Below are 26,239 nucleotides of genomic sequence, written 5' to 3'. Positions count from 1 at the left end.
CTATCCCTCCATCTTGTGACTGGGTAACTCCCTCTCTTGGATATCAGCATGTGAAGGACACTGTTCAGGAACTAGTTGATGCTCTGTGTGTGACTTCCATTCTTGAGAGGATCAGAAATACGTGTATATTGAAGCTCAAGCCGGTGCCGAGTGATATCTTTCTAACAAATACACTTGCCTTACTGTCCTCTGAATATTAACTTGGTTCCTCTCTTCTCCTCAGAGAAACAAAACCAGAGTTTATCTGACCCCTCCTCCCACGACATCTAACCTCTGACCCCCAAAGCCACAAATCTCCAGACTCCTGAAACCCCTGAACTCAGCAGGCATCCAGACTTCCTCCGTCCTCCACAGCCGACACACTGCCGTCACCACGAGGTGCTTCACTTCTCAAACAGACTCTGCTACACCTGAATATACTTGATTTGAAAGGGATTGGAATTTCTATTTTTATGCACTCAATCATTTTAAAAATCCAACTAATCTTGTCATATTTAATTTAAACAACAACCAGGGGCTCAATTATAGAATCTATATACAATCATTTACAGATACAATGTGTAGCATTTTAACAAAAAGCTATTTCACTTCCTCATAAAAACAAATGTAGCGTTGCCAACATCCTTTAGGAACGAAAAAGGAAATTTGGTCTTAGTATCAAGAGAAACAGATGTTTGCACCTTTCAGAACTGATGAACATAAATGCATACGGATGCTTGACTGACCTCCAATTTGGGAGTGTATATTTTACTTTTCAAAGGCACTAAATCGGGTCAGTGCTCTAATTTTTAACCAGTCATATATGTTGCTAAAGGGCTGCAGCTAACACCTAGGCCGTTTCTCAATGTCGAGTACACATGCTGCAGAGCCACTACTTCAAGTATGCTACGTCATAGAGTGGCGCCGAAGGACTGTTTAAATGCATGTTAAATGCCCAGCATTCTGCGCCACTCTATGACGTAGTATACTTGAAATAGTGGCCCTGCAGCATGTGTACTCGACATTGAGAAACGGCCCTAATGTGAGTATCGATTCAAGTTAGGATAGATCCTCATATTAGAGAATAATGGATTCTGTTTCAGCTCTACGTTAATAACAGTATACGTAAACTAAACTTTAAAACTAGATAAGGAAAAGGAAGCTGTGCCGTTTTAAAAGTGCCTTCCACTTACTTAAGTCTAATATGACGAACTTGGCCTTACACCCAAAGCACACAGCTATAAACCTGTAAACAACAAACACTCTGCATCTGGGGGAAACATTTGATTTCAAAAGCTAGCCTTAAGTGTTCAAGAGTTAAAGCAAAAGATATATTTGGTTTTATTTTTCCACTTTTTAAATCCATCTCTGAGGTTAAAGTTCACATTCTGCATATTTTTTTGTATGTTACTATCAAAGGACTGTTAAAGGGGGTCCTACGAGAGGTTGGGGAACAATTACATAAAAGTATTTTTATGGAATTAAATTGTATATGTAATATATTTGCAGCATCGAAAAAAATGCATATTTAATTTATGCAGCAAAAAAACAAATACTGAACGTGTTTTTAAGTTTGTTATTCTATTGTTTTTTCTAGAAAATGTTTACAAAAAAAACACTCAAATACAACTTATAATATATTCCGAGCATCAAAAAAGAGCATATTTATTTTATGCAAGAAAAAAAAAAAGGGAATTTTATGTTGTGTTTTTGCATTTAGGATGATGAAGTTTTACATGACGGTGTGCCGTGTAAACTTTGACATGATCTGCTTTTGTCTTTCAACTGTAATACAGTGTTTATGTTTCCTGCTGTCGCATGAAAGCTCCATTTGGTTCCTGTGTGATATAGAAATGCCACTAGCTTGTAAAATGTACTTTTAAAATCTATTTTTTTAGCCATGAGGTGAAGTTTCTTAACCTAAAAAGCAGAAGAAATTCATCCCAAATCAAAAGCACCATCTTAAATAATTAGAACATCTGCAATTATCATATTTTTTGTCATAAATTCATTTCACCGTAGATGCTAAATGTGCTCATGCGACAGCAGTGTGTTGTATTTATTCCTGTTTGTAGAAAGTGTGTATATATTGATGAAGCCAATCAGGGGACTCATACAGGAAGTAAAACAAACCACTAGCTTTGTTATCGCCAACTTTTGAAGGAACCATTGGGACAATTACAGCAACAACAAAAATCAATTTTTCTGACAATGAAAGAAAAAACTAAACATGTAATGGTACTCCTTCAAAAACTAAAAGCTTTACACTGCCCCCATCCACTTCCTTTAATTCATTACTACAATGATGTAATGCTCAGAACTTCTATTTTTTATCTCCAAAACACTACAAATGTTTCTTATTCATCTCTGTTTGTATTTCATTTTGTGTGTGTGTACACAAAAACATCATGTGACTGCAGCCCGTTACACAAACATCCTGTCAGTCTCACCCAATAGCGTCTTAATGCACCAGTGTACATAAATACTGACCACCTAATGTGCAGTTGTTGTAAATAACCTTGTTAAGGGCCTTGTTTTTTTTGTATTGTGACATAGTCCAAGATTGAAACCTGTGGAATCACGTGAGAAAATTGGATATTTGGGGAATCAAAATGTAAAGCGGGGAGGGAATAAAACATAAAGGGAGGGTGACTTTTTCCACCTGTAAAGAAACGTTGATAACACAGCAGCTGGTCACAGTTTTAATAGTTGTTAATCACCAGGAAGTGTTTCATTATTCCACATCCTGAGAGAATAATGAAGCACTTCCAGTTATTTCAAATGTGTTCGGGTACCATGTTGTCTCAGTTTGTTGTATAGCGTCCTGCATGTTCCTCCATATACTTCTATGTTATCTTAGTGTAGTCAGTAGAGTAGAAACCAGCAAAATATAAAAAACCTGCATCAGCAACTCTGTGTCTGTGGCCTTTCTTGCTTGAAATGTGTCGTTAGTGAACAGAAAAAGATGATTTGCTCTGCTCCCAGTCCTGATCTGTTTTGAGTTTAGCTGAAGTGTTTGAGGATGAGGTCTTTCCGGAGCTCCTCTGCCAGGCTGTCTCGATCCTCAGGTCTCTGCTCGAGAGTCTCGGGCTGCTCTAGAGGGTCGGTCCGCTCCAGAGTCCAGGCGTCTAACCCCGACTGCAGCGAGGCGTTGTGGAGAACACAGCAGGCCAGCAGGATGGACGAACTCCTCTCCGGAGAATACTGCAGGTTTTTTAGACAAGATGCAAAAGAAAGAATACCATTCAGCCACAAAAGCATGTATGACTCAAATATTGCTTTGACAGGGAAAGGTTCATGGGGTCAGATCTCAATGAATAAATGCACACAAAAGGATAGACAAAAGGAATTCAGGAAATGGTTTACAGCAGCAAAGGGGACGGTGCAGATGAAAGACAAGATCAAATAAGTTTGCTAAGATTTAGAATGAAGAGACAAGCCCACATCACAAAAGTATACACCCCGGTCTGAAATCAATCTGGAGACCTGCGTACCTGTAGGTATCCTTTGGTGCCGTCCAAACATCTGAATCTGGTCTGGATGGCTCTGAAGGTTCTGTCCACGATCTCATGAGTGGCCGTGTGGGCCAGATTATACTGTAACTCTTCTGGGGATTCAGGGCAGTCCATCGGGGTCATCAACCACTTCCTCAGAGGGTAACGACGGTCACCTAGGAAACAGAAATCAGAAAATAACATTAGTCCTGGACCTTTTTTCAGACCGTGTGCAAAGAAGAGTGAAATCTGAGTCTCACCCAGCAGCCAGCCCTCCTCAGCGTCCTGCAGGTGTTTCTGGAGAGCAGATCTTTCTAGAACCTCTGTGTCTCTGAGTCCTCCCGGCCAGTGTGTTTCGGCGCTGAGTAACAATCCTCTGGCATCACAAACCAGCTGGCAGCCCACCGAGTGAAACCCCTTCTTGTTCACGTAGGACGAGTCTTCGCTGTTAGGAGCTTTGATGGTGACCTGGAGGGGAAGAGGTGATCAGTTTAGGCTGTAAACTTTGTATAAAGAGTTTTAAAGTGTTAATGCAGTATATTATAGTACACCTGAACACAGTCCAGCACCCCTAGGACTCCTGGGAATCCTGCCACCCTCTGAAACTCATGGAAGGACTGCTCTGTGCTGGAGGGGTCTCTGTGTGGGAAACATTAATAGTTGCTGTCAGTCTTCATCCTCTTCTTAATATTTACTTTTTCTTTTGTCTGTATTTTAGGCTGCATGTTGATAATCCCAGTGATATGTAACTCATCATCATGGTTCCACACCTGTTTAATGTGATGAACGTTGGAGCTTTCTCCACCAGGGCTCTGGTCACGTTAGACACACATCTCGACATTGACGCCTGGCTGATCCCTATTGTATCTCCCATCGATGTCTGGAAGGATCCGGATGTGTAGAAGCCCAAAGCAGCCAGCACCTGGACTTCAGGACTGATGGCTCTGGACCGCTGAGTACGTCTGCACAGAGCCTAACATCCACACACATTAAAACGTATAATTAATTGGATGAGATAATTGAAATTCAGGCTCATCATCTACTTACCTCCCGGAGTATTTCCACCAGATACAGTATAAACTCTCTGGGGAAGCCAAACTGTGTGAGGAGCAAGTGGTCTGGCACAGAGTCCAGGTCAAAGCGGTCTAGGGTCTTGTGTCCTCGACCGTGTAACAGCAGGTCACAGTCCAAGATGGCTATAGGGATCGCCATGCTGTGGGCAATAATACATTTATCAATCAAGGTATAGTTGTACATTTCAATACAGTTAACATGCACAGAACAAGATATGCTTGTATGAATTGTTGTTGATGCTGTATCCACACATTGTACACATTTCTAAATAGTATGTATTTTTTTGTATTATCGTTATGTTTTTTGTTTATGCACCAATACACCACTGCAATGTTCTTGTATATGAAAACCTACCTAGCAATAAACCGGATTTATAATAATGCAATTTGAAGATTCTTGCTGTGTCACTTATTTGTATCTTATCACACTGCCAATTCAACAAAATGGCTAACTTTTCGGCATGGAACAAGTCTGTCCTCGAGTTTTAAAGCTCCTTGTTTGTTTGCTATTACTGTATATCTGAATACTACATGCTAACTATGTAGCTACCACACTAGCATTTGAGCTTTCCTACGTTCAGTATTGCGTTTCTCTGAATACATGCATGGCTATTTACACACACAGCTGGATATCTTTGAATGGAAGTTAAAGCATTTTGCATTTATGTTACATGGTAAAGAAAAAGGCTCTTACGTTTGAAGAAGTTATGCAGCTTTTGTCAACCAAAACAAGCCACAGGAACACGTATCGTTTGACGCACAGGCGCACATTCGACACAGGAAGATGCATTTTGTAGTTCATTTGCAGATTATCATTATTAAAGAATTAATAATTATTACCAAGAACTAAAACAATATAGTACCAATATAAAAAAAACACACTATGAATAAAAAGGCAAACAAAACGAATTGTGTATTTAACATTTATTTTCAAATCAACGAAAGTGCCGCAGTGAACGATGTGCCATACAAACACGTCGACATGGAGAAAATAAACAGAGAAGTAGCTCCGTCCTTGTTTACCTCTGAAATAGGCTTTTAAATGTTCATAAAACACAGCGTTTTATGCCATTTATATTGAATTAAGTTATATTTTATTGAAGCTACGTTCCCAGGGGAAAAGCTAATGTAAGTGTTGTTGTTTTGTGATACATTTTAAGTGCGTGTTATTCAGCTAGCTAGCTTAGCATTAGCTGCAACGTCAACGGTTAGTAAATATCAGTTACATTTATGTTTTACACGAAAAAAGAAGAAAATAACGTGATGTTTTGCACTGTAAAAAGCTGGTTGTCAGTATATTGTGTCGTTTAACATGACCTCCAAATACTATCCGGATAATTTAATGTCAATGAGGAGGCCTTACTTGTACAGAAACAGATGCTTAAATAGGGTTAAAATAATTGTGATAAACAGTATTTTCCTTTAGAACTACTTCAAGCAGAATTATATTATATATTAGGTATTATGCATTGCTTTCAGTTACTAATTGATTGGTTGAAAAAAAGGCTTGTTTTGATCCAAATCTTTCTATTAACTGACGATTCATGTATTCACACATTTTACAAGACATGAATTCACTTTTCTTGGCAATTATTTGTATTTGACAATTACAATTCATTATAATTATGGCTGCAGTAAGTGGCAACATTTGTCTCTGCTCACAAATGTATTAATTGTATATTTGACATGCTGTGTTGTGTACTAGTATGATTGCTTTAATGTGTAGCACGGTGCTATACAGTAGATAATGTTTTCTTGATTGATCCCAGGGTCGTGACAACATGGAGAGTGGCCTGAGTCCCCAGGATAAAAAAGACTTGGACAAGTTCATTAAGTTCTTTGCCTTAAAGGTAACACGCCTGTATGATGTTGTGGTTTCCGACATAGGAAAGGAATTCAGCCTCTTTGATTGTAGATGTCTAAACGCCCGGGGCTCATTCTGTTAGCAGAAGCTTTGATTCCCACACTCTTTACTTGGAGACACTTTTATTTGCACAGGTTTTGAGATACTTGTTGTTACTGATATATCTGTATTTCTAACTGACTAGTAATGGTTTTCTCATGTCCTCTTTGTAGACTGTCCAGGTGATTGTCCAAGCGCGGCTTGGAGAGAAAATATGCACTCGCTCGTCCTCATCGCCTACTGGCTCTGATTGGGTAAAATATTTGACCATTCACCATTGAAATTGTACAGTTTAGTGAAGATTTTCTAATAAATGTATCTGGCTTGGATGGTTGATCTTCGTCTATAGTGTACATTTAAGTCATTTTTGTTGTTATTATTACTTCTTCTAGTTTAATTTGGCCATCAAAGACATCCCAGAGGTGACTCATGAAGCTAAAAAGGCGCTGGCTGGACAACTCCCAGGCATCGGGCGCTCCATGTGCGTCGAGATCTCCCTGAAGACGTCAGAGGTTTGACATTCCTCTTACTTTTGGAATAGTAAACACACAATTATCTTAACCTTATTTAAATTTCCTATTCACAAATCTTTCTGTCTTACTCACTCAGGGGGACTCAATGGAGTTGGAGACATGGTGTCTGGAGATGAATGAGAAGTGAGTACATTTAGCATGTTTTTAATATATATTAAGTGCTGCAGAGTTTCTGTGTGTTGTATATTATGCACATGAATAGCTTTGATGAGCAATTCAGTGTCTGAGCTAATAAACCTCTGTGCTGTGATGTAATGATCCTTTCATCATGAGCAACACTGTGAAAATAGCCTGCTTTGTGATCAAAGGAACAATGGAGAAAATTCAATCGGAGCGTTTGTCAGATGCTTTAAGTTATAAATGGCTTACTTTGTCTCTGCTCGGGACATTTTGTAGTCTGAAGTGCTGCTGTTGTTTAAAAACTGCTGTTACACTTTGTTACTGCTTGAGATAAATGAAGCTGCTCCAAAACAGATTCCCAAAGACTGTTAGACACACTGAGGACTCCATCGTATTATTAAGCTGACATCTATTTGAAATGCCGCCACACTGCTGATTTTGAATGAGTCATTGTTTCTGCTGCAGGTGTGATAAGGACATCAAGGTGTCGTACACAGTCTACAACCGTCTGTCTGTCCTTCTGAAGTCTCTGCTGGCCATCACCAGAGTAACACCCGCCTACAAACTGTCCAGAAAGCAGGGACACGACTATGTGATATTATACAGGTGAGTGGGCTCTCTAACAGCTGGTAAACTGCAGCAGCTTTGTTTGGTCTCTTGTTACGTTGAGTTGATGTTTGACATGTGTCACCATCTGTCTCTGCCTCTCTTATTTCTAGGATTTACTTCGGGGAAGTCCAGCTGAGTGGATTAGGAGAAGGTAACCTTAAACTCTGCTTCCTGACGGACATGTCGTAAATCACAGAAAACAACACTCATTGCTTAAGGTCAACTTATTTGACCGTAAACATTACAAAAGGAAGGTTTTACACACATATACTTGTGTGTTATACCTTATAGAATAAGGGGCAAATGGACTTGAAAAGACAAATATTTTCCAGTTATTTGTTCAGAAATAAATGTATTTGTGTTATGGGACAGGATTAAATATTCATTAGACATGTTTATTATTCTTAAAAGTAATAAAACATACAATAAAACACCAATCAGAATCTTAAACACTTAATTAATCCACAAACACATAGAAGTTAACATCAGTAGAATAACATTTAGATATTACTTTCCTTCTCAATGCATCATTTACTATAACCTATATTTAAAACAAATTCAAGTTTCTTTACTGAGGTTTGTTGTTTGTTTTTAAGGGTTTCAGACGGTGCGTGTCGGTGTTGTTGGCACACCTGTTGGCACGGTTACACTGTCATGCGCTTACCGCACCAACCTGGCATTTATGTCCAACAGGTAATTAACACCCAGCATGAGTAACAACACAGTGTTCTTATCAAGAAAGTGATGATGAGCTTATTCATATGAATGTTTTCTGAGTGGATAAAGAGATGGTTACGTTTTTGCTTTAGTGCTTCACTACTCGCACCTCTAGTAAACGCTTGAACTGTGGTTTTCTGCAGACAGTTTGAGAGGTCTGCTCCCATCGTGGGGATCATCGTGGATCACTTTGTGGATCCACCTGGCATCGGCCACCGTAATGCAAACATGGGACATCCCTGCAACTACAGGTAGCTACAAAACATATTTTGCATCCACAGAATAAAGAAACAATTACATGTTCCTGCTTCAAGGACAAAATAAGGTCAATTCTCCATCTGTGTTTTACTTGTCTGCCCCCAGTAGGATGTGAAGAACTGAAATCATCTATATTATAATGTGTGTGTGTGTGTGTTCAGAGCTCTAGACGATGAGGACGGAGGATATGTAGGAGTTCAGGATTCCCAGGAGGTCTGCACCACCTCCTTCTCCACCTCCCCTCCCTCACAGGTAACACGACTCACTCCTTTAATCCTCGTTAACATCTCTTTCTTTACACTGTGACTTCTGCTCTCCACTTTCACAACTGCTTTTTATTTCACCTTCTCTTTTCTCTCTTTGTCCGTTTTCTTTTTTTTAATTGTATGTTTATCTGTGTGTTTGTTTCTGCGTTTGGTCAGTGTGTGTGTACACTGAGTCCCTCGCCCTGTAAACTGTATAAGCCCCTCCCCCTGGACAGTCTGCCGCTTCCATTGGCTCCTGGACTTGTCACTCACACTGTGAGTCTATACGGCCACTGTGGAAGTGTGTGATGCACCTTTTAAACTGCACTAAAAACTGCTGATCACTCACATTTTGTCATGTGTTTTGATGTGTGTGATGCATCATTATTGGCTTTGACTGTGTGAGGCTCCATCACTTTAAGCACTTATCTCCTGTTTCATTGTGATGTTTTATTATTATGTACCACAGTTTAAAACCCCGTCATCCAACAGTGTGTCTTCAATGTTACGCTGCAGTGTTTTGTGATGAATGATCCCTCTTCTTCTTCCTGTCTCTGTAGCTGTATGCTTCCAGGTTTTCATATCACCCTCCAGCTGGAGCTGCTGAGCTGTGTCCCCCTGCTGCAAGCCAGGTGAAGCATCACATACACATTTATTGATACATACTTATAGCTATAAGAGTCTTATATGTCCGGGATGCCTACATTTCCCATCTGAAAAATTAAGTTTTAAAATACATATTTGTATTGAATCCGCTATAACTCTGCTTTGTTCTTCCTCTTCAGGCGTTGCATGCTGGGAAGGAGCACGGAGGAGTGGTATTGGCTCCTGCTCAACCTCTTCATGGAGCTGATGCTCATCTCACAGTAGAACACGCTGCCAACACTCCTGGTGGCAGGTAATTCAAAACATATTTGATTGACTAACTTAACTTCAGCTCAGCATCTGCACAGATGTAACCGTCTTAAGGAAATAACTAGATGTTATCTGTTGGTATGTAGAGCCATATGTTGAATATCGGCTTTTTAGCAAGAGATATTGTGAACGGTGGGAAAGAAGAGGGACTCAATGTGCGTCACAGAGATCTCCTTAAATCTGAAATGTCTAAACGGTAACATCTCTCTTCAAAGTGGTGATGACGATGGCCTGACGCACAGTGGAGAAAGAAGGAGGGATGAAGGGCGGAGGAGCGTCTCTCCCTCTGACCCCGTGGAGTCGCTCAACGCCTTCACCAGGAAAATTGGAGCCTTTGTCAATAAACCCAACACACAGGTAAACTGATAACTCTGATTTAAAAACATATGAACGTAGATGATTTGTCACGCACTCCATCCTGCTCAAGAGGGTAACTGTCCTTGTGATTAAGTTCCGTGTGTGTGTGTGTAGTTAACAGCAGCCAGTCTGGACCTGCCATTTGCTGCATTTGCTCCTCGAGGCCTGGACTTAGAGGAGAATGATCCCATGGTAACTATCAAAACAAAGATGATGTCCCAAATGTGTCTTTATATCAGGCAGTATGATCATTTGATCTGTGTTTAAATGGATATTATGATACCACACGGTAGATCAGGGGTTCCCAAACGTTTCAGCCCGCGGGGGGTGGGTGCTAGTGAATTCATTTGTTTGTAAAGTTTGAGAAACAGACGGGGAAATTATACAGATGCCTAGTCCGCCCCTGAAAATGTCTATGCAAACGTTATTATTAACAATAAAAAAAAAATGTATTATTAAAAAAATTAATCAATTTTTTTTAATAATTTTTTTTTTTTAAATGTTCCATTTTTATTTTGTAATCATCTCGCGCCCCCCACTTTGGGAACCTCTGCAGTAGATGACCATTACATGTATGTGTAATGTTTATTTGTAAAGCGCTTTGAGAGTCATTGATAAAGCGCTATAATAAATATAAGGATTATTGTATTATTATTATTATTATTATTATTATTTGATCAAAATGTTTCGCAGATACAGCCAAATCAAGGTGTTTCAAGTTTTCTACAGTAAGGACTTTCTGTGTGTGTGTCTGTGCAGGTGCAGCCTCCGGACTCGCCCCCCTGCCCCTCCCCTCTGCAGGCCAGCCTCCACTCTCAGGGCTCGGAGGGATCGGGGCAGCAGGACGACTTCGTCATGGTCGACTTTGTACGTACTCTCCAGGCTTAAAGAATAATACATTTGCACAATATGTTGCATTACAAAAGTGTTAATACATGCTAAACCTTAACATTTAGTCTGAAGTGCTGCCTGACAGGTTTAAAGACTTAAGAGTGTCGTGATTATTAAGACATTTTCTCCTTTAAAACTAAAATGAAGCCATAAATAGCAGCCGATTAGCTTAACCCTTAGATGCATAAGTAATAATAATAATAAATGATATTCCTATAGCGCTTTTCTTGAACCCAAAGACGCTTAACATTTGGGAGGGAGGGTAGACAAACAAACCAAAACCACAAAGAAACAAAGAAACAAAACAGAAAAGCAGTCAGGAGGAAGTTGGTTGAGAGGGGGGGGGGTTATGGATACAGAGTCAGAGGCGGGACTGGGCGTAAGTGGGTCTTTTTTGACCCGGTGAGGTGGTTTTCTTGAAGTATCTTTGTAATTACATTTTTTTATCATTTCCTATTCCAGCTATTCCTCAAAAAACATGTTTTGGATATCATGCCATTCAAATTTTAAATTTAAATTTTAAGAAATTGTAGTTTTTGTATTACTACCCCAAGTGGGTCAAAAATTACCCGCATGCATTTTCTATGGGATCCTTTGATTCTTATCACCTGTTGCTGTCAGGAATACATTCACTGTAGACCACACAGACGACATCACAAGTGACGCCTCTGATTATTTTACACAGCAAGATCTGATACCTGTCAGTATAATAATAATAATAATAATAATAATAATAATAATAATACATTATATTTGTATAGGGCTTTTCAAGGACTCAAAATCGCTTTACAATATAAGGTAAGGGTAGGGTGGGGGGTATAGGACTATCAAACTTGATCAACCGGCATGGATTGATGGGGGGTGGGATATGAGTAGACAAGAGGAGAAGAGATGAGTTTTGAAAAGGGACTGGAATACTGTGAGGGTCTCACAATAGCGGAGATCTTTGCATCAATATGTTGAAAACGTTTTTTTTTTAAATGTAAAAAAAAATGTCTAAAATTATAAATAGTGAAAAATTAAATATAAAATATTTCTAGTGTGAACCAAAATATAATACTAAATATTATACAAGAGATTTTTCTTAACCAAAATGGCATAAAAACACATATTATTCTAATACGGGTCCTTTTTGACCCACTTGCGTGTCGTGTAGGGTCCAGTCACTCGGGCATCTAAGGGTTAACTTAGCACAAAAACTGTAACCAGGGGAAACGGCTAGCCTTAGCTCTGTCAATCAATAACAAAAGCCCCTTATCAGCACCTCTAAAGCCATTAATTGACATGCTACACCATTTCTTTAATCCGTACCTTTATGTCTTTCATCCGGAGATGTTTGATTGCCTGTCTGCTTCTGTGCGTAGCGTCCAGCCTTCTCTAAAGACGACCTGCTGCCGATGGATCTGGGCACTTTCTACAGAGAGTTTCAAAACCCTCCGCAACTGGCCAGCCTCTCTCTTCACATCAGCGCCCAGTCGATGGCCGATGACCTGGTAACACACTTCTTATTGTTCTATTCGTATGAGAACGTTTTGATTCCTTCTTTAAACCTCTCACCACAAAGAAGTATGGTATAACGGGGACATGTCATTTCTTGTCTACAGGACTCACTGCCAGAGAAACTTGCCGTCTACGAGAAAAACATCGACGAATTTGACGCTTTTGTGGACATGCTCCAATAAAATAGTGAAAAAGGAGGAAGACTACATGTGGGATGGTGGCACATGAAACTGACTGGAGACTCTGTAGTCATTTGTCCTGTAGGAATCTGACTAAATCTCAATATTTCAATGTGAAGCTCCTCCTTTCTGACACCTTCCTCCCTTACCTTCCTGTCAGGCACTTTCACGTCACTTGTACAGATCACTGTAAATATTGTATTATCTCAACTGACACTGAAATACACCTATCTCTGATCTGGTAGTGTTAATTTAAACTAACAATCGTTGTGTTCTATGTGGAACAAATCTGCTCAAATCATCAGTGTTTTAATCAGGATTTAAAATCAATTCTGTCACTTAGACAGCCATGCAATTCAAGGACAGACTGCCTGCACACAATTCATTCACCCTCCCTCCTGAACACTACTAGCCTCCGAAGGTTTCCCCTTCTTCATGGTCTGATCATAACGCCGGGGGAGCGATCAGTGGCTCGAGAAATCAAACCGATACTCTGTGTGGAAGAGTTTTCTTCAAAAGTGAAATATTGAGCTGGTCTTAGCAAATACATTGCACTTGTGGAGGATATTAGGATGTCATTTAGAAGTGTGAGAAGCCTGTTATTCATTTAGCCAGGTGTTCCAGCTGGTCTGGAGATTAAAACTGCCAAGGTCAATGTTAGAAAACGGCCCCAAATTGAATTTAGAGAACTACCTGCTATCCTTTATATGTACACACAAAATGTTTCCACGCTAAAGCAACTTGTCGGAACTTCACTCTATTGTCAGTATAGGCCGTACATGTATATTCAAGTTTTTGTAAAAAAAAATAGGTAAACACATTTCCATCTCTCTACAGAAGAGGCCGTGGTCACCATCCATGACTGAGTTAGGTTGAAAGCTTTAATTTAAACTTTTTTTGCTGTTGGTATAGATGTCCTAATAAAGCATGGCTGCTCTGTGATGTCTGTCAAATAGCTTGGGACCATATAATTATGTGCATGCAATTATTAAAAGCAACTATTGGACAATTATCGTAAGTCCAATAGCGATTAGAAAGCATTGTTGCGCATTACTATTCCGCCTAGTACCGCCCTACTGTGCTCTGATTGGCTAATAGTACTCGTTGACTTCACGCCCTCTTTTGATTGGTTGAATTCCTCTTAAAGTTATAATTTTAGCAAGGAGGAAAGTTATGCTTGAAATGATTCTATATATAAAGTTGAAAGAAAAATATTACCAAGATTAGCTTGATGAAAAAAATCAAATAATGTATAAATGGAAACAGGAAAAAGTCTGTCACTTCCGGCCGAGAGTCTGGTCATTGCTAGGCAACCATTCGAGACTACAGGTATCACTGCGCCCCACAAGAAAATAGTCCAGCCAAAAAGGTTTGCACAAGTACTTTTTTTAATGGGTTTTAATTTAATTAAAGTTATAACTTGTTACGCAGGGTTTTTGTTCAACACTAGCGATTGTTAAAGGAGAGGAAAAAGAGCGCGAGTGACGGAAAGTTATGCTTATGATTTTACTAAGCTGCCAATTAGCCACCAACAGCTGTAAATAATTAACCTCCTGCCCACGGTACCATGGAGAAAGAACAAGTAAAGTGAGTATAAAGTCATTCATTTTTGTGTACAGTCTATTGTCGATAAATAAATGCTACAACTCGTTTTGACCTGCTGATAAAGGGGGTGTGGTTAGCTCAGAAGCTAGTAGCTAACAGAGGGGTGAAGTAACTAAGTACATTTACTCGAATACTGTACTTCACTACAAAATGTAAGTTCTTTACTGAAGTATTCTTCTATGCTACTTGCTATTACTCCACTACATTTTGTAAGCAAATATTGTACTTTTTACTCTACTACACCCGTCTGGCAGCTTTAATAACTTTAATGCTGATGTTTAAAAATGCATAAATCAATACATAGCTATTCAAGTAGCACAGCATGAAGTACATCTCAAATGAAGCCCACTTTTACAAATGCAACCATAGTTGAAATGAACACAATGCAAATGAATAGTTCAATACTATAATTTAATGGTGTTCAAAGGGGCCATCCTGCATATTGAGTAGTCTTACTTATAGCACTTAAAGTATTATCAAAATATACTTGTACAATTTTGAATGCAGGACTTTGACTTGTATCCAAGTATTTTTATACTGTAGGAATGCTACTTTTACTTAAATCAAGTAAATCATTTGAATACTTCTTCCACCTCTTGTAACTAAAAAGTGGGCTGACTTACCGAAAGTTGCCATTTTAATGTATGTGTAGAAATAAACACCCATTAGAGAATTTGCTGTGGCGTTTTGTAGTAGAATAACTAAGCAGTCTGCTTGTGTCGGAATACATAGCGCACACTTGTTGAATATGTACGAGTCTTTTAATCCAACTCTGGGCAAGACAATGAATATTTTCAAATATTCCTTTAATAAATAAATCAAATGAAAAGTTGTCAGAATTCAAGTGGAATTTTATTGTTGTTAGTTTCCAGAATTCCATCACATACCTGCAGGGCTGCAAAGGGTCAAAACCATAAAGTTAAGAGTATGGTAACACGCATTTTACAAATACTCTACAATTCATGTTCCTCCATCTTGTCACGTGCCATGAGGCTGTGACCAACAACAGATTTATTGCTCTGATTTTCTGAGAGCCCCTTACTATACACTGCTACCTAAAGGGCTGGGAACCGTTAAGCAAAACATTTCATCTTCAGACTGAACAGCTATCTGGAAGGCTAACTGAGGGAAGCTGCTTTTAAAATCAACTCTCCAAGACAACGATGATGTAATTTTTCGAACTATGTTTTCTAGCCACTTAACATGCCATTACTTTTTTTTTTTTTTTTTTTAATAATCTATTTTTTAGAATCCCTCCAAGCTGTGGCAGACAAGAAGCCGTTTCTCCCAATGTGACACCGAGAAGAAATAAAAATACAAAAAAAAAAGTAAATTTCACAGGAGACAGGCAGTGATCGCCCAAAGTGTGCATTCAATTGCTCAGTCCACAGTAATGTCCTGCCCCCATTTCCCCCCACATTGGCCCCCTGACTGTCCAATGAGTTTGTTTTGGGCGACGTGGAGAACGAGTCCCTCTGGGCACGACGAGACGAGTCAAACATCAGGGAATGGTTGAAAACAAAACGTCCGGATATTAGACAGGGACACTTTACTCTGGTTCCCACTTCCTTGGGTACAGGGTGAAAGTCTTTGAGGTGGATGGCCAATGTCCTCCATTGTCATAAATATCCAACCTGCTCCCCCATTTGGCTGAATGTTGGTTGAGTTATACGATAGTTAGGGTGGTGATGAAGGGGAACGGGGGGGGGGGGGGTTTGAAGCTGGCGTCCATACACACTACAGATCAGAGCAGGAGGAAAAAGTGTATGGAAGAGGTCCAGGAGCTCAAATTTTCTTCATGGGTTTTTTTGAATTAAAGAGCGGGGAGGTGACCGGGGCTTCAGGCAGTATTCAGTAGTTCCTGAATGGCTTTCTGCTGCGTCTCGTTCAGTGTCGATACACACTGCGTCCATAAACCTCCCGACCCCTGAGGGACAAGATGAAGACAAATCAATCTGGGAAAATCTCTCAGAATGCATGTCAATCTTTTGTTTTTAAATCGACTATTTACCTGTACTTGACGGATGACATTAGCCATCCGCTTGCTGCATGCGTCTTCAGTCTTCACCGATTCGTTTGCAACTCCGTCTGCGATGATGAGGAAAACCTTGGGAAGGTTGGCGTTATCTGGTCCGAGGACAATGGGATTGTTGCTGCGGGGGAAAAAATATATATGAGTTTGTACAACGAATGATTTACTAAATAATTTCAGATGTCTTTTTTTTCCACACAGGCGCTATACCTTTCAATGAGGTCACACAGGAAGTCGAACGTGTGCACGGCCTCCTCTTTGTCCTCGAGGAGCGGGAGCCAGTTGAGCCAATGGGGAAGAATCTCGTTGACGTTAACGCACTCCGGTCTAAACCTCATGACCTTTCCTACGGCGGAGATGCAGTTTTCCGTGGCGTTGACGTTCTCCTTGACGCGGGAGTCAGCTGACTGGATGACTCTGACCATCAGCGGGATGACCTCTGGGGCAACGAAACAGAGAGGCAGTGAGTTAAAACTAACGAGCACCAAGCTACCGACATGACAACTAAAGACCAGCGCTCAGCAATACCTGTACAGAACGGGCGGTAGAGCTCTCCTCCGTACTGAGCCATGACGCCGACACCATAAGCGGCTGCCTGCCGAACTTCAGGACTCGTGTCACACAGCGACTGCAACATCGGCTGCAGGAAAACCTCGGCATATTTGAAGGAGGCGGGGCTGCAGTGCTCCACCACGTCGTCAAAGATGCACAGACCCCACTGTCTGTCCGCCCATGGCCTGCTGGGACACTGAAGACAAGTTCAGATAAGAGTTAGAATCCATCAGACCGACACCATCTACTGACCCTTTGGCACTTAACACTTGTTTTACTGGACTTACTATGAGCTGGACGATGAGCTGCAGAAGCTGCTCAAACCAAGGAAGCACTTTCTCTTTGTAACTACTGAACACTGAGTGCAGGATGTCCGACACTTTGGTCAGGATGTACACATCGTTCTCATCCTGCAGAACAAGAAGAATCACGTTGAACATTTACTAAATTGATTATGATCGTATTTATTAGACAAACTATTTGACTGTAATCAGTTTAAATAATGACCTCGTCTTGTAATGATTCCTCCACCTGCTCATCATAGTCTTCATCCTGTCTCTTTGCTGTGAAGAACAAAGAATCATTGTGTGAGTATTATGCATAAAACACACTCTTGCTTATAGTGATGAGAGCTTGTTAAAAGAAAAATTCTATGGTGTGCCGTTAAAAAAAAAAGGCTCACTATGTCGGAGCTCCTGGTTCTTGAAATGCTCCTCCAGTTTTCCCTTTAAGATGCCGCCCAGCTCTTCAAAATGCTCGTTGTTCAGACAGCCGTCTCCCATCAGCTCAATGCACTGCAGAAAAAAACACTTCCATCATCTGCTTCAGAAATCCCATTGAAATGGAAATGCTGTGATGAGAGATTTCAGGAAGACGGCGTTACCTTGGCGAACGAGTGCATGATCTCCGACAGGACGTCCGAGTCTGGCTCCGTGCCGATGGACTTGATGAGAGCGTCGCACATGAAGTGCCACATCTGGGTGAGGTACTCCGGCCCTCGGACCCTCGCGCACTCCAGCAGCAGGGGCATGGACTCGGCTGCTGCCACCCGCACACGTGAGTACGTTAAGGAAACGCCACCATAAAGCCTCATAGCAATACAAATACATATGCTGACAATAACAGATCAAAGACGTCAAAGTCTGTGATAAAAGGATATCATCATGGAAGTAGAACTTGAGCAGAGGGACCATCAGCTTCACCACCTGCTCTGTGTACTCCACAAAGCCCTCCTTCAGCTCTTTGGCATAACACACCTGGAAAACAACAGTTTCTTAGAAATACATTCGTGCATCTCAGTGTTTTGCTGCTGCATCAGAGTGGACTGCTCACCAGCATCTGGCAGGCGGTGGCCTTCTCCTCCAGGCCGGCCGTCTTGATGCCGAAACTCTGCTGGTCTCCCAGGTTCACAAACTCCCAGCCGTCGTCCTCTGATATGCTCTCCATGTCCTGGGCTAGAGACGGAGAAACACATATTTAAATATGGCATCTTTCATTCTGTCCCCTATGCTTTTGCATTGTGCGGCCAGTATACATCTGCTGCTACTTACTGTCCAGTAGGGCCACTTCAGGCTTGATGGAGGCAGTCTTCATCAGGGGGCCCATCACTACAGGCAGATACTGTTGAAACTCCTTCCCCAGGATCTTACACATCCTGGCCCAAGCTGAGATCATGTATGAGATCTAAAAACGCCACAAAAAACATCATTACAAAAAGGCAATATCCAGAAAACTGCTGGTTCACAGTCCTGTTCAAGTGTACCCACCTGAGGATCGTCGTCCTCCAGGTCGTTGAAGTCTGTCTGGGTTTTGAGGAGCAGCTGCATGACTGCTGACGCATCTGGCATGAACTAATACCAGAACAGAGAGAGAAGACCAGATGTGAATATGGCCGCCATCCTTCATTTAATCACAAGTTTTCCCCACCTGTGCAGACGTACCTTCTCCTTGCCGACGGCCAGCCCGATGAGGCTGATGCACTCGATGGTCTTTCCTCGCAGCAGCCGGAGCTCCTTCTGCACGGCGTTCTCCACGATGTGTTTGAGTGAGGGCATGAACAGGTCGTAGTACGGCACAAACTTCTCCTCCGCAGTGTCGGCCACCGAGGCGATGGATGTCACCACCTGCTCCAGGACCAGTTTGGTGCCCTTCTGGATCAACTGGGAGTGGAACAAAATCATTTAAGTTCAGTAACAGTGGCTATAGTCCTCCCAATTCATCTAAACAAAGTGCAGATTTCTACCTCTTGCAGCTTGGCAACCATGATGACGTGAAGGTGCTGCACCAAGCTGTCCAGATACGGGATCAGCAGGGATTTGGGACAGTCTTCTGTGAAGTTGATGAGGGCGGCTGCAGCGTGTGCCTGAACCCGAGGGTTACTCTGGTCCTCCATGGTCTGAAGCAGAGCGGAGATCACCTGGAAGGGAGGGGAGGGGGGGGGGGGGCGAAGGGTCAGTCTTTTTAAATATACACTAGAAAAACGTTACTTTTTACTCTCTAATCTACTGCATCACATTGAGTGCATTCGTTACCTTGTCGTGGAACTTCTTTTGGAAGGTCGGGGCAAAGTCTGTGGCCATTTGTCCAATTGCATTGCAGGCAGCATAGCGTACCCTTGGGTGCTGAAGGAAAAGGAATAAGAAGCTTATTATTTCCACCCAAATAATATTCAGAGTTTCATATGAAATGATTTGAAGTTGTTTCTTACAGGATCGGAGCAGAAGATCAGGACAAAGCTGACGATCTCCTGGAGGATGGCCTCCATCTGCTGGTGGCAGCCCTCCCCGATGGCCGACAGCGCCATCAGCCCCGCGTGGCGATACTTCCAGTCAGCTGGAGACAAACACAGCGAGTTGATCTCATTCATTCAGATCAGAAAGTGTGAATGTTAAATGTGATTCAGTCATCCTCAGATTTAACTTACGGTTCTGCAGCATCGTCATGATGTGCTGTTTGATCATGGGCAGGATTATCTTTCCTCCCAGACCACAGGCGATCCTGTCCAGAGCGCTCTCCCCAGCCACAGCGTTACTGGTGGGGGGGGAAGAAACAAATCCCACATCAACACATTTTCAAACCCTGAGCATTTTGTTCTTTTTAAAATATACTTTTTGTACGTCTTTGTGGTGATGAAGCCTCACCTGTCAAAGTCATCGTCCTCCAGCTCATCAGCCATGGCCCACTCGTCATCATCCTCGAGGTCCACCATCATAGCCAGCATCTGGGGCACTGAAGACACAGAACAAATATAACAGCAGTCTAAAAATGGCCAGACTGTATGAGGGGAAAACGGCTTTGGTTGATTGATGGTGAACAAATCCTCACCACTCTGAGCCACGATGGCCGTGTGTTTCCTCAGCATGGCTGCTGCAGTCTCAGATAAAGTGACGATGACCTCCAGGGCCAGCTGCCTCTGCATGTTGGTCAGGTTGGAGTCTGCACACAGCTGAGGAGACATGGCAACACGTTAAGTCACATAGGAGACTGACGTGTCTAATTTACATTTAACGCATTTCCGAGATGTTTCCATGCAAAACTGTCCAAAATCACCTTCAGACAGAGCTGCAGAGTGGCCTCCAGGTTGGGTCTCAGGTATTTGGGTGCGGTGTCGGCAATTTCCACCAAGGACTTGAGCACCGAGTCATCTGACTGGTAGCACGACTCGTTCACTGCCTGGTTGCAAAAAGACAGAAGATATGGTTAGTTTTGCAAATGCATTCATATCTTCAGAGTCATGCTGCTATTGCTGAATTTACACCACAAGCTTAACCTCCACCTACCGACATGAGTCACAGGAGAAGCACTAAAAACTGTTGCAAGAGGATAAGCTGTATGCATTGAAACAATTAGGAAGAGGTTCTGTTAGCAAGCGGTGTCATCTAAGGCAATCAAGCTGCAAGTACAAAGCAGCTTGTTCGTAAAGTAAGCATTAGCTAATGTATGACAGACTACTGTAACATTTAGTTGCCTTAATGCGTCTCAAGAGGCTCATTAAGAAACTCACACCGGCTGCCTGTGCTGTTCCTGAAACTCAGATAGCATCCGTAACTAATGGAGGTCACTGAGCCAAAGAAGCCACACAAAGCGCCTCAGGATATAGACACTGGGAACTGAATGTCACCTGCAGGATGCCTGGCAGCAGGTCAGAGAAGTGCTTCAGCAGGGCCGTGTTGCCTTCATTTGACAGAACAAAGGCCGATGCAGCCCGAGCTGCCAGGGTGCGAATCTGAGGGATAACAGGGAAAAAGATAGATAAATATATACAGTCATATAAACCAGGAAATGACCTGCCCCAAAAATCCCCTTTTATGAGATCTTACATGTGGGTTATCCTGGTCCTGCATGCACTGAACAAGCATTCGCTTGATGACCTCCATATAATGCTGCTGCTGGTTGCCGAAGATTCCTGGGAAGTTCCTAAAGACGACAACAAGCACAACGGTCAGCCACTAAACATGCAAGCAGTTGACTTCAAGATGCAACTATATGGCTTTGAGAAAAACTATTTGGCATCAAGCGAAGAGGGCCTCACCAGAATATGTGCAGGGCAGATTCTCGCAGGTTAACGCTGTCGGAGTTCACAGAGTCAAACAGAAACTTGAGCACCTCTGGCCACTGGTTGTTCCCATCGTCATCTGCAAGAAAGAATACAACATTAACCACAAGATCAATAGTGGTAATATTGACGAAACAACTTCACAGCGGCTTTATTGAATCTCTAGGGGAGCTTTACCTATGAGGTTACGCGTGAGCTCGGCTGCGATGTCGCAGACCTTCTTGCGGATGTTGGGCGAGGTCTCAGTCTGGATGCTGGTCAGCAGCTCCGTCTTGATCACCGTCTGCATCTCCAGGGTCAGACCCGGGTAAATCTCCTCAAAGGACGAGGACAGCAGACGCCGCAGCAGCACCGCCGCCATCTGTTTGACCTGAATGGAAAACAAATGTTTGGTTTTAACATGACATCTGGATTTTCTTTATGGCCGCAGATGAATCACTGTTGATTTGGAGACAGATAGGCTTTTTTATTAAATCCCAGTGTTACTAGATTAACACCATGATTGCATTAAGTGTCACTGGGCAACAGTGTAATTGAACTTTAACAGTCAATACTCATTGGCAAAATAAATAAAAAGCCTGGAGCATCCCAGAAAGGCAGAGTCGCTCTCCTTGGGCAAGGCACCTCTCTGCCAGCTCCCATTACAAGACTCTAAAAATATCAGCCTCCAGTTAAAGGAAAGCAGAGGAAGCACGAGGGGCCAAGCAGCTGTTGTACTGATGAGTAAACGTAACTTCCCAAATGCCAAAACCATGACTCATAACGAGCCTTAGAGTCAGGCCGGGAGAGGGCCCCGTGTAATGGCTGGACTACATTTTTAAAATGACGTTTATGTGGCACCTTTCTCAAAGTGGAGGCATTATCTATGTGGGTTAGGGGGCCCACAGATACGTCAGAGATAAATGTACAAACCTCTTCTGCAGCAGACACATCTCGGATGGCCTGCAGCAAGAATGTGATCTTGGTCTGGCCCACGATGGTGTCATAAGCCTCCTGTAAAGAACATGAATGGACAGTGGAAAAGGTTAGACGGGCTTTACAGATACACACCGAGCCCAGGGAAAAATTAATCTCAGTCCAAGAGAGTGTCATGTTCACGTTGTGGCCGTCACAAAGAAATTGCATTTTTTTACATGCCTGTAATTCCACGCTGAAACACATGCTGGTTCACAATTGCATCAATCTTTGTAAATTACGAAACATGGGTGTGGCTTCAAAAGCTTGTTTTATTTACTTCGTGTTCATGGCTTACTTAGACTGTAAAATAATAAGCTTGTAGTGTAGTCCATTTAGGCCAAAAATGATATTCAGTGGTAAAAGAATAATCATATTTGACTTCTTTAACATAACTACATCTAGATTTGGGAATGAACAATGTTGAAATATATTAAGGCCACAATAGGAACAATGTGCTTATCGCAGTTCAGACAATATCCTTGTGAAATGTATCATGAGGCAGTTGATTTGCCTTCAGTGTTGTTTCATTAAAACCACAAAAGACATGCAAACACACATGATGCTTTCTTGGGGATGAAGAGGAACTGTGTGCTCTGAAGAGAAATGTCAGATGATCATTTGCATGTGGTTCTAACGGCCCGTCTACACTACAGGTATCGAAAAATGCTTTCAACGCTTCGCCCATTCACTTGAATGGGGTGACGTAGAAGATTTTTAATCCTCGCCGAACTGCATTGTGGGGAGCGGAGCATGGCTTTGCAAGCATCACGAGCATCTATCGGCATCAAAAGTTGAACAATGTTCAACTTTTGAGACTCCATGCTTGGCATCAGCCAATCAAATCCCGTTTATGCAAATCCCGCCAGTACAAGTACTAGCCAATTAAACCGCGTGCAAGCTGGGAGAGCCAGACCGCAGTTCATTTCCTCATATTCCAAACGAGATATTACGGTAGCAAATCACCCGGTTCTTTACGACCAGAACTATTTACCGGGATACAAACCGGAGGAACCAGGCATGGAGGGAGGTGGCAGAGACAGTGGGTGAAACTGGTAGGTTTTCGCCTGTTTGGAGAGTTTATATCCAGTTTACTTCGTTTTAACATTGCTATTGCTTTGTATGTCGGGGGCGGGAGATTCATGTGACTGGTTGGTCGCAAAAAATCGCCAAGCTTCAGACACGCCCAGCTTCAAGATTTTTTTATGCATGTAGTGTAGACGGGCCGTAATGGTAAACAACTCTTTGGCTAGATCTCTGCTGGGGAAAAAACTTGATTATGTGACCATTAAAGTTCGTAAATAGATTCCCAGAGTTCACATTTGCATCACAAAGGCCGAGCAGGGAGGAGCAGCTTTGTGGCAACAGTACAGTATGTTGGCAGAGAAACCTGATTACTGACCAAACATATTTAAAACAAGGCATTAACATTTCTCACAACAATCCGATTCCTAAGTCTGCTGGCTCACTATTATAATTATCCTTAGATCAACTGTCATTCAAGGGATTTACTTATACATTGATAAAGTGCCATCTTCACTAGCTCAAGCTAAAACTCCCCAGATATAAAAGGGCAAAACTGAAACTTTAATACAATGGGGACACTTTAGGTTACTTCACAGCTCTAAGACTTAACAATACTGTACATCATGGCTTGAATAGAGTTAATTAAGCATCTGCACACCTACGAATGTGTTGTCAATGTGGACGTGTGGCTTTAAAGTCCTCTACACATGGATCAATTCCTATTGTGTGTGTAAGACAGAAAGGGATAGTTGCTATAAAAGGATGAATTCCAATGAGCTTAGTATCGGGGCAGACAGTGTGTGGTTTTGTAAAGAAAAACGCTGACTGCTAGTGTGATAAGTTTCAACTACCTCATGCAAAAGTCTGGTGCTGAAGAGGTAAACTGGCAACAATGCTTTGAGGCTAATCGTGGTGGGGAAAAAGTGAATAGGCCAGCTAGACACAGTCCAAACAAATCCTCTAGAGAAGCTAATCCTGTGAGTGGATGAGCCTTTACAGGTGACGTGACTGAAACTGAGATAAATAGCTTCACCAATGTCATTAAACCAAAAAGAGAGTAAGTTTAAAATGTTGATATGAACTGAAGGCCATTGCATGAGCTAACATAGCTGTACATGTGTTGGCTCCCTCCCTCCCACTGCTTGTTATGTTGCTAATCAGTACACTTAACTTATTACATGACATTCACGTTATCTTTTACTTCCTACAGTCCTTTCTTTAATTATTTAAATCACTGTTCAACGATAGTTTGCTAGCTAATATAACCATGGATGTATGAAGAAATATAGCGTTGAAGGGGGTACCCCGTTCATTTCTATGAGAGTTGTTCAGTGGCGCATGAAGCCATATTGCCCTGGGCAAAAGTACCCGGATTTGGGCCGATAGAGCATGCGCAGTAGAGTTTTCCCTTAAGCTTAAATTTTGTATATTGTTCTGTGGTCTGTTTTTCACATACTTGTTTATTTTTGTATATGTTAACGTACTTGGCAATAATAAAACCGACCCTATTGCAAGTCAATGGGGAAAAAGTACTTTGGGCCTGTGACGTAAATTGTAGTACCACGTTTTGGCCCCTTTACAAAAATATGCTTCAATGTCCGGCACTTCAGTGAGTTAGCCATTTAGCTTCTCATGCTACTTCCTGTTCCTCCACTTGCTAAGATGACTAGCTTCACATGTCAGCTGGAGAATGTGGGGATTTTTAGGCAATTTAGCTTTGAATCAAAACGACAGTGTGACACAAACACTGACAACTTACACAGTATCTATATCAGTATAACGCAACATGGTGGAAGTAGTTAGATTTAAACCGAGCAGTAAACTCACTTTCAGCTTCACATTGCACGTGGGCTATAGAACCTGTGACGTGAAAGCTGCCTTGCGCGCGCGGCCAGGCTCGGTAGCTTAGCTGCTGCTAACACGATTTCACCAACTGACCGAACTTGTGAAATCCACCCCGTTTATTGTGGTTCTCTTACCTCTGATTGCTTCCTGACGTCGTTGTCAGGGCTCATCAGGTTGCCCAGCAAGAGGTAGAACTGCTGCTGCTGCTGTTCCGCCATTGCAGTATAGATCCCAAAAGAAGACAAGCCGGGTGGAGAAGCGGCGAATTGAGCCCCGGCAGAGCCTTGCTTTCTGCTTCGGTCACACAATGCTCCTAACGTCCCATTGGCTGTCTTTACTAAGTCCACTCGTCACTGATTGGACCAGACGCCTGGGTCGAACGCAGCCTGTTGGCTCTCGCTGGTTCTGAGTTCCTATTGGCTGGAATCCACACAGAAAAAGGGAATGCGTCGTTCCTGCTGAGTTCATAATGAATTACTAAAGCGCGGGAAATGACCACATCAGGACTTGCAAAATAATAGTAGTGCTGTGCTGTTGTGAATGTCTATTTGCAGTGATAGAAAGTAACTAAGTAAATGTACTCAAGTACTGGACTTTAGTTCAATGATGCTGTGGAACTTGAGTATTTCCATAAATACAACTTTAGAAGTATCCTTCACTACATTTCAAAGGGAAGTGTTGTACTTTTTGCTCCAACACCTTTATTATATTTGACAGTTAGCTTAATTACTCGGTGGTTGATAACACAACCAGCAATTTCACTTAAATGCTATAAGTGTGTTTTGCCACTGGACTTCTTTTTAATTAAGTATAGTTTGAATGAAGACCTTCAGCCTGCAATGGAGTATTTTCATATAGTACAATTAATACATTAAAAGGTGGCCTATCTCACTACTT

The 26,239-nt window shown here is 41.9% G+C and overlaps 4 protein-coding genes across 8 annotated transcripts in view; 2 read left to right on the top strand and 2 right to left on the bottom strand.

The window, feature by feature from the left end:
- The window catches only part of creb3l1 (cAMP responsive element binding protein 3-like 1), a 31,156-nt gene extending 28,266 nt beyond the window's left edge, over nt 1-2,890 (top strand). For all 3 annotated transcript variants that reach the window (XM_079667964.1, XM_079667965.1, XM_079667963.1), the window contains one exon: nt 224-2,890. In XM_079667964.1, coding sequence (XP_079524090.1) covers nt 224-248 — 25 coding nt within the window. In that variant the 3' untranslated portion in view covers nt 249-2,890. The remainder of the gene's footprint in view (nt 1-223) is intronic.
- harbi1 (harbinger transposase derived 1) lies at nt 2,668-5,320 on the bottom strand. Of its 2 annotated transcripts, none has more exons than XM_079667966.1 (7): nt 5,241-5,320; nt 4,521-4,686; nt 4,244-4,446; nt 4,025-4,112; nt 3,734-3,941; nt 3,474-3,649; nt 2,668-3,183 (listed from the first exon to the last, which is right to left on the bottom strand). In XM_079667966.1, the coding sequence occupies exons 2-7, from the start codon at nt 4,683-4,685 to the stop codon at nt 2,983-2,985; spliced, it is 1,041 nt and encodes a 346-aa protein (XP_079524092.1). In that variant the 5' UTR covers nt 4,686; nt 5,241-5,320; the 3' UTR covers nt 2,668-2,982. The 2 variants fall into 2 exon arrangements, with proteins under 2 accessions (XP_079524092.1, XP_079524093.1); XM_079667967.1 differs by lacking the exon at nt 5,241-5,320 and adding an exon at nt 4,902-5,180.
- A 186-nt stretch (nt 5,321-5,506) lies between these two features.
- atg13 (ATG13 autophagy related 13 homolog) lies at nt 5,507-13,715 on the top strand. Of its 2 annotated transcripts, XM_079672291.1 has the most exons (18): nt 5,507-5,674; nt 6,316-6,396; nt 6,623-6,703; nt 6,842-6,961; nt 7,059-7,105; nt 7,568-7,708; nt 7,822-7,862; nt 8,308-8,404; nt 8,572-8,679; nt 8,848-8,938; nt 9,109-9,207; nt 9,492-9,563; nt 9,717-9,829; nt 10,062-10,203; nt 10,318-10,395; nt 10,963-11,070; nt 12,459-12,587; nt 12,699-13,715. In XM_079672291.1, the coding sequence occupies exons 2-18, from the start codon at nt 6,328-6,330 to the stop codon at nt 12,774-12,776; spliced, it is 1,614 nt and encodes a 537-aa protein (XP_079528417.1). In that variant the 5' UTR covers nt 5,507-5,674; nt 6,316-6,327; the 3' UTR covers nt 12,777-13,715. The 2 variants fall into 2 exon arrangements, with proteins under 2 accessions (XP_079528417.1, XP_079528418.1); XM_079672292.1 differs by lacking the exon at nt 9,109-9,207.
- Nucleotides 13,716-15,208: 1,493 nt separating this feature from the next.
- Nucleotides 15,209-25,654, bottom strand: kpnb3 (karyopherin (importin) beta 3). Its single transcript, XM_079672290.1, has 26 exons — nt 25,477-25,654; nt 22,430-22,510; nt 21,695-21,887; nt 21,494-21,596; nt 21,282-21,378; nt 21,083-21,187; nt 20,512-20,634; nt 20,287-20,407; nt 20,103-20,190; nt 19,886-19,992; nt 19,670-19,794; nt 19,494-19,583; nt 19,205-19,378; nt 18,903-19,121; nt 18,729-18,812; nt 18,513-18,645; nt 18,295-18,416; nt 18,122-18,218; nt 17,846-18,018; nt 17,645-17,756; nt 17,470-17,525; nt 17,250-17,372; nt 16,939-17,158; nt 16,621-16,849; nt 16,390-16,531; nt 15,209-16,305 (listed from the first exon to the last, which is right to left on the bottom strand). Exons 1-26 carry the CDS (start codon nt 25,558-25,560, stop codon nt 16,219-16,221), a joined length of 3,288 nt encoding a protein of 1,095 aa, XP_079528416.1. The 5' UTR covers nt 25,561-25,654; the 3' UTR covers nt 15,209-16,218.
- Between the last annotated feature and the right edge of the window lie 585 nt (nt 25,655-26,239).

The sequence above is a fragment of the Notothenia rossii genome, assembly GCF_949606895.1.
Source record: "Notothenia rossii genome assembly, chromosome: 3".
In the NCBI taxonomy this organism is placed as follows: Eukaryota; Metazoa; Chordata; class Actinopteri; order Perciformes; family Nototheniidae; genus Notothenia; species Notothenia rossii.
This window is presented reverse-complemented; position numbering and strand designations above follow the sequence as displayed.

Excerpts from the sequence above, each read along its gene's own strand:
- harbi1 (XM_079667966.1), bottom strand. The coding sequence starts at position 4,685 with ATGGCGATCCCTATAGCCATCTTGGACTGTGACCTGCTGTTACACGGT. Across the intron at positions 4,447-4,520 it reads TGGTGGAAATACTCCGGGAG|GCTCTGTGCAGACGTACTCA; the intron begins GTAAGTAGATGA and ends TGTGGATGTTAG. Across the intron at positions 3,942-4,024 it reads GGGTGCTGGACTGTGTTCAG|GTCACCATCAAAGCTCCTAA; the intron begins GTGTACTATAAT and ends CTTCCCCTCCAG.
- kpnb3 (XM_079672290.1), bottom strand. The coding sequence starts at position 25,560 with ATGGCGGAACAGCAGCAGCAGCAGTTCTACCTCTTGCTGGGCAACCTG. Across the intron at positions 17,526-17,644 it reads GAACCAGGAGCTCCGACATA|CAAAGAGACAGGATGAAGAC; the intron begins GTGAGCCTTTTT and ends TGTTCTTCACAG. Across the intron at positions 17,159-17,249 it reads AGCTCATCGTCCAGCTCATA|TGTCCCAGCAGGCCATGGGC; the intron begins GTAAGTCCAGTA and ends ACTTGTCTTCAG.
- atg13 (XM_079672291.1), top strand. The coding sequence starts at position 6,328 with ATGGAGAGTGGCCTGAGTCCCCAGGATAAAAAAGACTTGGACAAGTTC. Across the intron at positions 6,704-6,841 it reads CGCCTACTGGCTCTGATTGG|TTTAATTTGGCCATCAAAGA; the intron begins GTAAAATATTTG and ends TACTTCTTCTAG. Across the intron at positions 7,106-7,567 it reads TGTCTGGAGATGAATGAGAA|GTGTGATAAGGACATCAAGG; the intron begins GTGAGTACATTT and ends TTTCTGCTGCAG.